This window comes from Camelus bactrianus, chromosome 7, assembly GCF_048773025.1.
Source record: "Camelus bactrianus isolate YW-2024 breed Bactrian camel chromosome 7, ASM4877302v1, whole genome shotgun sequence".
Classification (NCBI taxonomy): domain Eukaryota; kingdom Metazoa; phylum Chordata; class Mammalia; order Artiodactyla; family Camelidae; genus Camelus; species Camelus bactrianus.
In genome coordinates, this window is record NC_133545.1 from 37,795,880 (window position 1) to 37,808,777 (window position 12,898).

The 12,898-nt window shown below is 40.4% G+C and overlaps 1 protein-coding gene across 4 annotated transcripts in view; it reads right to left on the reverse strand.

The window, feature by feature from the left end:
* NPSR1 (neuropeptide S receptor 1) overlaps positions 1–12,898 on the reverse strand; it is a 136,452-nt gene that overhangs the window by 104,328 nt on the left and 19,226 nt on the right. For all 4 annotated transcript variants that reach the window (XM_010955386.3, XM_045516950.2, XM_010955384.3 and 1 more), the window contains exon 2: positions 3,860–3,992. In XM_010955386.3, the coding sequence (XP_010953688.1) occupies positions 3,860–3,992 (133 nt within the window). The remainder of the gene's footprint in view (positions 1–3,859; positions 3,993–12,898) is intronic.

A 12,898-nucleotide genomic window follows, 5' to 3' on the forward strand; every position in this document is an offset into this window, starting at 1 on the left:
GCAGGAGTTCTAGCAGCCATCTTGAACCAAGAGCCATCCATACCATGAGCCAACCATCAGGATGAAAATCCTTTAATAGAGTGGAGATATAGAGGAGGTTGGGTCCCCAATGATAAGGAAACACAATACGAGCCCTAGACTGCCTATCTCCGGAATTCTTTACATACAGTAAAAATAAATCCTTGTAAACCTAAGCTACCATTATCTGGATTTTATAGATATGCAGCTGAATCTAATTCCAGTTGATTCACCAACAAAATGAGTAAGAAACCAAATGGAAATCAAAATGTTCCTCAAAGAGTCACTCAAGGATAAAGGTATGTAAGTAGGAGGCTGTTCTCAGGAGGTGAGTCATGATGGAAAATATTTTTTAATGAAGGGCATTAATATTGCCTTATCCAACAATAACAGTTAGAGCTTATTTTTCTCCATCAGAAGAGCATATGTGTGTCACTGATGATGTCAGTTGAATCTGATGATTTAAAAATATGTTTATATGAAAGAATCTGGTCATCCTTCAAGGCAACACCGGAGAGTCAAAGACACAAAGGAGCAAAGTACATTGTCTTGAATAAAAGAATAAATTAGTTGAGGGCTGCAGTGAACTTCAGGCCTTTTGGAAGACTCACTCTTTAGCAAGTGACTCAAAGGATTCAAAATTAATCATTTCATTCATTTTATTTCAATGAATGGAACAACTATGGTGGTAGCATTAACATCTAGCATTTATTGAACAATTACTATGCGCATTACACTGTCTTAGGTACTTCATAACTATTATCTCATTCAATCCTCTCCACAACTCTGAGAGGTATCTTTACTTTTTGGATTAGGAAACTGATAATCAGAGAAAATAAATCACTTTCCAGAAGCCACAGAGCTAGGAAGTAGAATTGCTGAGAGTCAAACCCAAATCTGAATAACCTAAAATACTGGCAAAGCAAAATATCCATCCAAAGAGGTGAGTTTGTGAACATTTTTGTGTATTTTAAAGAGTAATTTTGTACAGTAGGTGATAGAAGAATAGATGTGTTAAAAGATCATATATCCACTTGGGATGTTGAATAAAATAGAAAACTGAAAATGTTGCCAAATCTGGCCCTTTCCAAAACTTGGAACCACTAACATTGTCTGCCTTTATATAAATTCCTCATGCCTCCCCAAAAGGATTTGAAGTAGGAAAGTCTGAAATGGGTGAAATTTGTGTTCGGTGACATTGGCCACTTCCTCAACCCCTCAAAAAAAAAGATTAGGGAAACTGAGATGCCTGTGAAACGAGAGGAAGAGTTCAGCAGAGTTAGGAAGCAAAACCCAGAAGTGATGAGTAAAAAGTTAAGTCCAAAAAATTTGAAAAAATCTTGAGGAGGACATGAACATAGGGTAGGGGACTCAAATCAAATTTATATAAATTATCTCAAAGGACAGGATCCTTTAGTTATTACCTGAGTAAACTTTATATATGTGCATATGTATTCTCAACTCCCTCAGTGAAGGATCTGAGATCATGGTGAAAGATCTATGAAGGAAATTTTAACATCTTACATAAGAAGTTAGGCCAACTTCAGACCCTAAGCAAAGCTTCTCTCTCCAAGAATTCTTCACGTGAAATGCTCCTGATCTGACTCCTTAAATTTTTTTCCTCGAGGGAATAAACAAATAAAATATAGACTATCTAGAACATTCATGAGAAATTAAGTCCAGATTGATACAGCAGACTATGGATTCAAATAGAAAACACAACTTTTCTCTTTGACAACAGATAGTAAAATTGCCATTATTCATTTATTGATTATTCTGGACAACACTTTAACTTCTAAGCTGATATCCTTGCCACCTCTGAATTCTTTCACTCTGAAAGAACACATGGTTCCAAAGAATGTGGGTTACAACACTGTACTTGAAAAAAAATTAATAAAAAAAGTAAATTACTACACCCTAATCCAGGGATTTCTTCCTCTTAGTATTTGCTAAATAATCCTAATTACCCTTTATGGCTACAATCCTAGGAGTGAAAAATGGGGAAAGACTGAAGGAGTTTCCTTCCATCACAAGTCCCACTTCTGTGACTCAGGCTCCTTTTACCATCTCTATATATCTCAGTAGTGCTCTTGTTTTTCACCCTGGCCACAGTAGCCCAGCTCAAGCAAATGGGCCTCCTACACTTTGTTAAGGGGGGGTGGGGATTTCAAGCTACCAACAATGAAAGGCTAAGGTTCTTTTGGAAGTTAATGTGTCATATTTTTCATATATTGTGGCTCAAGACTAAACTCCCAAGAACCTTCTGCTGCCATTACTGCAACTGAGAGCACAGCACAGGTTGAAATGTACCTAACAGCCCTTCCTTTTTTCTTTAAAATTTTTTTTTTTATTGAAGTACAGTCAGTTTACAGTGTTGTATCAATTTCTGGCATATAGCATAATACTTCAGTCATATAGAAACATATATATATTCATTTTCATATTCTTTTTTTTACCATAGGTGACTATAAGATATTGAATATAGCTCCCTGTGCTATATAGTATAAACTTGTTGTTTATCTATTTTATGTATATTAGTCAGTACCTGCAAATCTAGAACTCCCAATTTATTGCTTCCTACCCACTTCCCCCCACTGGTAACCATAAGTTTGTTTTCTATTCTGTGAGTCTGTTTCTGTTTTGTAAATAAGTTTGTTTGTCTTTTTTTTTAGATTCCATGTAAGAGTGATATCATGTGGTATTTTTCTTTCTCTTTCTGGCTTACTTCACTTAGAATGACAATCTCCAGTTTCATCCATGTTGCTGCAAATGGCATATTTCTTTTTATGGCTGAGTAGTATTCCATTGTATAAACATACCACAACTTCTTTATCCAGTCATCTGTCAATGGACATTTAGGTTGTTTCCATGTCTTAACTATTTTAAATAGTGCTGCTGTTAATATTGGGGTGCATGTGTGTTTTTGAATTAAGGTTCCCTCTAATAGCCCTTTCTAATAGTCATCAACCATTGCTCCTTGTTAGCACTTAACACTTACAATTTTTTTCTTTTTTTTGAATTTGCCCTATAGTCAGATTCAAGTTAACCTCATATGACAATTATCTTGTTCCCAGAGCTCAGGACTCCATGGCTGTCTTGGGCTAGACCCTCTGGGAATTCCATCTGCCCACTCTCTTCTCTGGCCTGTGGAATAAAACTCTCTCCTTGGTACTGTTTTCCTTTTGAACATGAGCCCTACCCATTTGGACTCTACTCTTCTATGTGGGGGTATTTCTTTCACAGATCATTTTTAAATTTGAGAATATTTCATCATGCCCTGTCTAGGTATGATGTATTCACTCTTCAATGGTACTAGCCAGTCTCCAAATCCACATTTAACCATCTTAATCCAGGGTATGATCCTTATACTATGCCCAGCAGGGGTGTAACACATCACTCACATTTCAAAAGCAGTGCTCACAGACTGAAATACGCAAAGTCCTTGAGACTTCACATTTATTATTGAATAGAGACTGGGATATATTCTTTAAGCTCATAATATGGTATGATATGGTATTATCACCTTAGTGAACTATGGAGGCTACTGTGTATAGGGAAAGTGGAAGCCTACAGAACCCTTTGGTAGCACTGATAATGGTATTTTCAAGTTTGTTGTATAGAGAGTTATTTTTATATTGGAATCTTGTAAAAATTTAAATATGCTATATTTGCTGGAAGAGAAATTCAAATTTGGGTTTTATAACCCTATAGAAATTACTCCCAAATTTGCAGTTGAGTTTTAGACTGACAGTACACCGATTCTGTTGGTAAAATAATTGAAAGCTAGGAGCCAGAGGAATTTTGCACCCAGCGTATTCCTCTCGCACCTGCAGTTACTTACCTGCGATGGCCAGGTGAGTCACGAAGAAGGTCATTCTTGACTTCCTCTTCCTCCTCCATGTAGAGAACAGCACGATGGCATTTCCAACAATGGTGAAAACAAAGAGGACCCACAGGGTTATCAACTGCTCTGTCTGTGAGAAACAAAGCAATACAAAACCAATGTACCAGTGAGGACCAGTGTGCTTTTACAGAATGCAAGTCTCAGGCTTTGGTGTTGGTCTCCTGTCCCCACCTGTGAAGCTCGACTTTCAAGAGAACAAAGACACAATGGTCCTTATTTACACCAGCAGCAGTGTAAACTGATGCAACCTTTAAAAAAGTCAATTTGGAAATGTATGTCGAGACAAAAACAGTATATGTGGAATTCTTTGACCGAGCCATTTTAAATTTATAGGAAAGAATTCAAGGTGTGAAAAAGAACACTATAATCCCAAAGATGTGCATATTCATTGTAAGAGGAAATTGGAAATTGTTTAAAGATAACAGGATACTTAAGTAAATAAAGCACTTCAATTCACTGAGCTATTATGTAGCTATTAACAATGACAGGCATGACAATTAGGTGGCAACATTAAAAGTGCTTATAATATAATGGTAAGTGGGAAAACATGATAAAATTGTATATTGGGGGTGATTACAACTCCGCAAAATTATACATGTAAGAAAAAGACTGAAGTATACTAAAATATTAAGAGTGGTTATTTTAGGGGAGTGTGATTATGGGTTATCTTACTCTTTTTCCTTTGACAGAATTTTATAATATTAAAGTTCCACTGAATAACATAGAATTAGTAAAATGAAAAAAAAAAAAAAAAAGCAGGAATGCTATTCATTGAAAATGCCAAGCCCTCCATAAAAAATTTTCCATGATTTCTTCAAATGGAGCTTTTCATATGTTTCAAGTCCATAGCCCAAAATAAGCAGAGGCCCAGGGCACTGGGATAGGCTGGACGCAGGGCTGGGGCAGGGCTGGGCGGTGGGTGAATATGAAGCCAAGGGGATCCAGCGGCGAGTCCAAAACTGGAAGCCAAGGGACTTCAGCCCAGAAGGTTTGGGCAGAATCCTGGTAAGATGCACACGTCTAAGACTGGAATTCAGAGTGCTTCTGCTGTTTGGAGGAGATGATAGGAAGAACCTGGAGAAACCCCTTGTGATGGTAAAATGGTATGTGTGGATCCGGCCAGGCTCTGCACTCGGTGGTTCTGTCAAACCATGGTGTATGATGGTTGCTGTGAAGGCACTTCGTAGATGGGGTTACATCTGCCATCACTCGACCTTAAATAAAGCAGTTTACCCCCTATAAATTGGGTGGATCTCATCCAGTGAGTTGAGAGTCTTAAGAGCAAAAGCTGAGGTTTTCCAAAGAAGGAATTCTTCCTCAAGAAATCCTTGGAGAACACAGAAATTGTGCCTGAGTTTCCAGCCTGCTACCCTCCTTTAAGGATCTCAGACTTGCCAGCCCCCACAATCATGTGAACAGATTTCCTAAAATAAGTCTCTCTCTCTTTCAATATAATATAATATTATCTATCGATCGATCGGTCAATCTACCATCTTTCTGTTGGTTCTGTTTTCTGTGAAGAACCCTGACTGACACCCTCCCTGAGTACCTGAGACATCATGGCAGCACTTTTTCTTATACTAAATTAATTTTAAATCATACAATAACAGACCAATACTTTCTTCTTTGAAAACAACTCAGATAAAACTCAAATCCACTCTGGCTTCCATCCTCCATCTTTTCCCCTCTCTCAGAAAGTAAACATCATTTTGATTACATTGTATATCCTTCCAGTCCTTTGAATTATACCTTAGAAGTATGTACACACACAAACACACACACACATCCATAGCAAATATATATCAAGCTGATATTAAAGTTCTCCATCTCAGATTTACAAATGGGTTCCTGAGGCCCTGATGGAAGTTAGGGCCTTAGAGCTGCAGAATGGTGGAAGTCAGGGAGGATAGGCATTGGGGTGGTGCTAGGGGGAGGGTAGGTGCACAACTGGAGGGGGAGGACCACAGGGTTGATGACCTCTGCTGCTTTGAAGGGCACAGGTGGCAGATACCTCACCTCCAGCATGCTTACATCATCTCCCTTTTGGAGGGCAGAGTCTTCTTTGCTCAGTATCAGGCCATATACTCTTTCTCTGGTCCTTTTCGGATGAGAAGGGTCACACTTTTCTGGATGACTCATTCATTTCTCTAGCACAAGATCTGGGTGGCACGGAAAAATCATCATGAATGGAAAGTAATCATTATGAAAAGGGCTATTCTGTATGGAGTGAGGGAATGAATTTTTCTAAGGGAATTCTCTCCTTTGAGACCCATGGACAACAGTGCTGTCAGGAGCAGGTACAGCAGGGGAAGGCTTTAAGTACCAGACTGATGTTCCCCATTCAGCAAGTGGTGTGTAGGTGGTAGGACATAAATAAGTGGTCTGAACTTGGAGGACCTACGTTTTAAAACTGCAGAGCAACTTGAGGACCAACCTAAGAAACTAGGATTGGAATTCTCTCTTAGCAGGAGGTCTCGTAGACACTAGGTGCTGATAGATGATGCGGGCGCTACATGAGGCATCTGTATACGTACTGGGACATGGTCCTAACCTAGTGTGCTGTCAGGGAAGAGGATGGTGTCCTGGGGGTATTCATGGTTCAAAAGAGATCAAGGAGCCCCTAGAGCAGGTGGTGTGGCAGGTAGGGGTCTGCGTAGTCCTTTCCAGCCCTGCTGAGAATGCAAATGAGAGATTTTCCAAGATTTTCTCCTGTTTCTCTTAGGAAATCTGTTTCCTAGGGAGAAGCATTTCAATGCCTTAAAGTAATTCCTTTTTTTTTTTTTGAATTACAAAACACTGTATCACATCCAGTAAATTTTCTCAGCTTGGGTGGGGGTGGAGGGTAATTTATTTCCAACTCAACCTGTACTAAGTCAATCTCTGCTGAAGTCTTTCAGCCTCAGAGGAAGAAGGAAGGGAAAAGTTAGAGTGCTTGTGATGTTTGTCAGATCAGAAATTCAGATCTCTATGGAGAGAGGGGAGAGAGCTGTGTCTGGAAGCAAACAAAGGAGGAGGTGTGGTACTCTGCAGGGAATGGGAGGGTGTCAGGAAGGCAGTGGATACAGAACTGTTTTCCTCGCTGAGATCCCTGTCTTCACCTGCACCATCCTGGGGCCTGCCCGGCTGCCCACATCCATTTAGCTGGGAGAAAACAGCTGGCCACCAGTCTCCTCCTTGAAGTCTGTGACGTTTGGTGAACTTCCCACAGAAATCTGCCTCAGCCCCAGGTTCTGGACTGAGTCCTTCTGTTCTGGGATTCCCTGGGGGTCGGCCCCCATCCCTGATTCTCCAGAGAGACTCTTAGTTTACAGAGAGAATAAGTGAGCCTGCCTGCCCTGCCCTCAGGCAGCTTATCTGCTCTCCACCTTACCATCTGCACCCTACAGAGGTCCCTCCAACCTTCCAGCAGGAGGGTGTCAATCTCCTCAATTTTCTACTTTTGACACAAAAATTTTTTTTCAACTAAAATTACACTCTGAAGACCTTTTGGATGAGAATTAGAAAGTGAACCCAGGGTAATTTTGAGCTAGAAGTCAATTTTTTTCGAGAATATACCTCTCTCCATGTCCCCTTTCAATACATGACTAACTGCCTGCGGTGAGTACAGTCAGGCCGCATTTCCAGAAAAGCAATACTGAAGTGGATCAATGATTTGCTTTTCATGAGGTGCATTGGTGACAATGCTGATTTCCAGAAATCAAGTTTCTCTAGTGGGCCTACCAGTGGGCATGGAGTAGCTGCTTTTTTCATCTTTGTCCTGCACAATCACAACCTAGCCATCGAATCTCTTCTAAGTAGGTTTGGGGTTCAGATCTGCTCTGCTGGGAGCACAGAGTGACAAACACTGCAAATCAAATTATCCTGGTTAGATGTATCAGGTCAGGTGTCAGGAGGGCTGGTGCAGTCGATGCTGGCTTGGCTGAGCCTTTTCTTAGGAGCTTCCAGTAACTGTGCTTTGGGCTGGTCCACCCAGGGCGCTCTGTAAACAGATCAGTGTCTCTTCTCCTTGGAGTTAGATGATGTCTGTGGGGTGGGTTGAGCAAATCCTGTGAAATTAGGTCTGCTTCTTCTGCTTTGGAGTTTTCTACTGGAAGACAATCTCACCTTAACTCATTGGCTTCAGGAAATTTACAGATGGAGAAAATTCTCTATTGTTGCTTTCTAAGATCCACGTTTATTTGTTAATTCATTCTATATCAATTAATTGTCTACAGTATAAAGTACTGGTGCTACAAAGGGTATTAAAACATGTAGATTGCATAAATTATACCCAGCCGAAATTAAATCCTGTTTCATCAAGTTGTACAAAGGTCATTAAGTATGAAAACAGTTACGTAGTTGTAATATCATTTTACTCATAGCATTCTTAACCCATGCACGCACATGCACCTGAACAAACACACACACATCCCAAGGTAATATGAAGATTTCAGATATTGTGAAATTTGGAAAATTGGAAAATGTGCATTGGAGAAACAACTTCAGAGGCATTTGAGCATCACAGAGGTGAGCAGTTTGGTAGAAAATTTGGTAGGCTTTCAACCCAGCTTGACTTTGAATCGGATTCTTTATTACTTGCTAGATGTGTAATACATCAGTAAATGATAACCTCTCTGAGCCTGTTTTCTCATTTATAAAATGAAGATGAAAATAAAATATGCCTCAGAATGTAATGGTTAGTTATGATGATGAAAATGGAGATTTCTAGCTCAGTGCTGGATGCATAGTTCACAGGCAATAAGAATTGGCGAATTCTCTCTTGGTTTTGTGGGCTACGTACAGATTTGAGGAGTGATTATAAATAATTTACTACCTTTTCAGAATGATGCTTGAATTCACTCTGTTCATCCTATTTTCAGTTCCAGTTTGTTGGAGTTTCACCGGAGCCTAACAGGCACTCCACCTGCGCCCCTTCCCCACAGGTACTAATGGTGTGTCACACCACCAGTCTCAGACGGATTTCAGATTATAGTTGGGGATTAAATGCCCCCTAGTGGTCATGTGAGGCAAACATTCAAACCAGATTCTCAATATTGAGCAGAATAGGTGAATTTGGAATTTTTCAGTGACTAAAGACTAGAGTGTTTTCAACTCAGTTACATAGCTATCAGCTCATGACTAATTGGTTTTCAATCTCAAGTTAATGAGGTCACGCAATGACGTTAGCTCCTTGCAGATCAGAAAATTACAACCTGGGATTGAAAGGGATGAGTTGCAGTGTTCTCTTGACCATGCAGGCGCTGCTATGGGGCTGAGAGCTGGGATATGACTCCATGGGATAGGAGTCCAGAGTCAAAACGATTTCCAGGGGGCCAGACATTACGTCTGGCTCACCACTCCGGACTGGCATTTTATCTTCCCCATAGAAAGTGCTTATTAAATATCTGTTGGATGGATATATGGTTGATGACAAGGGCAAGGATACTTATAAGTTTTCCAGAAAAGGTTACTTGAAATGCAGATCATCTTAGGAAATACAAGGCATTTAGTTGGATGACGCTAGTTGAAACTAGGTATGTCAGACTTGTCTAGAGAGGAAGAGATGATTTACTCAAATCTAAGGAATAATAATCCTCTTTTCCAGTGGAGTCCTGGAAACTGAAAACAAACAAAACAAAAACAAACAACACTCTAAGTTATCTTTAACAGTCACATGGTGAATGGGAATGAACTAACATAATTTGATCAAATCACATGAATCTAGCTCCTGACTGACTTAGTTTGTGATGTATAATAGGTACTCAATAAATGCTGTTGGTGACTGTCATGTGCCAAGCATCACAGCCTGACCAATGAAATGGCACTGTCCTCAATCTTATAGGTAAGGAAGTGGAGTTCAGAGAAGTTGCTACCTGGGATACCTGGAGCATAAGCGATGCAGCTGGAATATGAACGTGGCTTTGCTTGAAAAGTCCACACTCAGATTTCTGTAGTGGTTTTCTGCTCGAATTTTGGGCCAGAGATAGCATAGTTGCCTCATTTACTTTCAATTATCAACTGGGAAACAGATCTTCATTTTCCCTCTGACCCAAAACTTGTTGGAAGCTGGGTTTCTGGAGCTGGTTTCATGACTGTCTTCCCCAAGACTTAGAGTAAAGTCAATACTCAGTCTGTGTTTGGATGGATGGACTTGGGAGTAATGTGTGGCTTCCACACTACAGAAGTCATAAATATCACACAAAATGCAGCTGTATCATCTGCCCCAGCGATCATAGAGCTTTCTGTACCCTTTACATTTTCATGGTTCACTTTATGATTCTTGTTATTTCTGTGATGTTGAAGATGAATCTCTCAAACACAGGAAGGAACAAATATATCACGCTTCCCAAGGGAGGAAATGAAGTCTCAGAAAGGTTATGATTCAGCCTCAGTTCTCAGCGAGCAGGCAAAGCAGATTTGCTGTCCTGTCACTGAGACCCGTGTGTCACCTGCCATTCACAGCACCCAGGCTCTGAGGCCAGCTCCAAGCCTCATTAATTTGCCTACGTGGGTTGGAAATATCAAAAGCAGAGATCTGAAAATGTCTAATTCCATTGAGGGTGAATCACTCTGTAACACAGGGAGCACACAATTTAAAGTGAGACAGTTAGGAACAGACTGCAAAGCTTTGGGCTCCCGAAGTTGCTTAATTAGACTTGGGGGATGAGAGGCATTAAGAGGATCTGTAGACCCCTGGGCAGTGACCATTTCTGAACAGTTGGAAACTTCTCATTCAGGAGTCTCAGTTTTTAACTTGTGTCTCACCCTACTTGCTGCTTCAGAAGCACTGCCAGGTGGTTAACAAGCAGTAAGGCGGTCAGCCAGGAGGCATGGAGGTAGGACTGGGCTTGCTCAGGAGTGCCCACCTTGGCTTCTCCTCCCCACCTCCTCCTGATGATGCCCTTTTTGAAAACCTGCATTTTAACCACCCTCCCAGTAACCCAGCTTGGAGACACTCTTGAAAACGCAGTGAAATTATTGTCATCACAACCACCAATCTGCATTCATCTTTCCTAGCTGTTTTACATAGAGCTGTGGGAATTCTATCTTGGATTACTTCCAGGATAGCCTTCATTCCTAATACTCAATTGTGAAAAAAATATACAGCAAGATTTTTTATTAATTACTATTTCAAAAAATTAGAAATTTACATAAAGCTACACATAAGTGTGAATGTCAATTCCAGTCTTACACTTTTGTAAGGCTTTTCATATCATTTTAACAGGGGTCTAGAACAGGGATGCAGGTTGCACCCTCTGACGAGGGGATGGTGGGACAAGCTAGCAGGGGGGCCTCCTGCATGAAGAATAGGAGATCCTGTGTGGGATGGGAGGTATTGTCATAGCCTGGATCTGTTGAGGTTGCCAAGGTGAACCCAAATTGTCGAGCACTAAGAGTCAATCTGTGAACTCTCATGCAGTATATAAAAGGGGGAAGTCATTTACCCTGAGGGGAGAGCCTTAGCATAGGCCTATACGTTGGTGTAGAAATGATACTCAGGCCAGAAGTGGGAAATTCTCCTTGAAATCATCTTGCTGTGAACATGATTATACTGGTTTGCATTCTGCATAATTAAGCTCAGCAAACCCTTATTGAGAATCTAGCAGCAAAGTGCAACATACTTTGGCAACCATAGTTTCATAGAAGTTACATAGGACCACAGAAAGAAGGCTAAGACCAGGGGCTCCTTGTCTGATGGTGGAGGCATACATGTAAACAAAAATTTTCAAGGTGAACTACTGTAATGGAGATGTTGTAGAATCCCAAATAAGAGACATAAAGTAGAACTTGAGGAAGAGCTGGTCATGGCTGGTCAAAAGGCACATCCTAGAGGAATTAATACCTGGGTTGAGTCTGAAAATGAGTAGAAGTAGCCATGCAAACAAGTAGGTTGCTTAGCAACAGTAGGAGTAATGGCAGACTGGAAACTTGTAGGTTAATAAGGACAGATAGGGGCCATCCATGAACATCATGTGGTCACAGAGCAGAGATAGGCTGATAATGAGAAATTGGACCTGTGTCCTAAACACCAACTCTTTCAAAAGTGGAGAGAGTCCACTCTGGGTCTTTGTCCTGAGTTAAAGAATTTGCTACCAAAAGGAAAGATTCCTCTCCGTCTTGAATATTCTCCAACTGTCTTCATTAACTGAATTAATTTGCCCTCCCTCGCAACACCATCATCATGGGTGACAGAATACAGCTTTAGCTCCTTCAAACTGGGGCTGAACAGGAGAGCAACTCACCACCTAATGTCTTAGTTTAGCCTCCAGGACACACTGAATAACTGCATCAGCTGTTTCTACTCTGACCAGAAAAGGTTAGTTCTTGGTCTAGGGTATTTTATTGTTACTACCATGAGTCATACTTTATATTTAATTAGCAATGTTAACTTTCCACAGCCCAATTGTTCTCATTTCTGTCAGGTTTCCGTGCAGATCAGGAGCTGCATTTGCATAACTGACTGAGTTTTCTGTTACTAGTGAATCCTTGGATCTGTTACTAGTGGATCCTTGGATCTCAACAAAAATGCCAGTGTCCTGTATTCATTTAGTGTGAATCCTATCTTGTGATTGATTTTTGAATCTCAAAAGGACCTCCAGATTAATCACAAATAGGGTGTCCTGGAAGCTTTGAGTCAATTAAATTATGGGGTTCCATCTGAATTCCCCTAGTATATCAGACCACAGATGCTAGAAATCATCTGAAAACGCACTGGGCTCCAAGCCCAGGGAGACATTAATTTTTGTTGAACAAATGAATGACATGTCTTCTATGTACCAACATCTGAGATTAACATTTAAATTGCTATTTGAGCTCTAGACTCTTGAAATGTAGAAAACTAACATTTGGATAAGTTTGGCCCAAATCTCTAAAATGTCATCGAAACCAAAGTAAATTACTATGTAATAAAAATATCAAGAAATTATTTTTCCTCATGACCCACATAATTAAAAAAACAAGCCTGTGGGACTTTGTTTTTTATTTTGGAGGAACTAC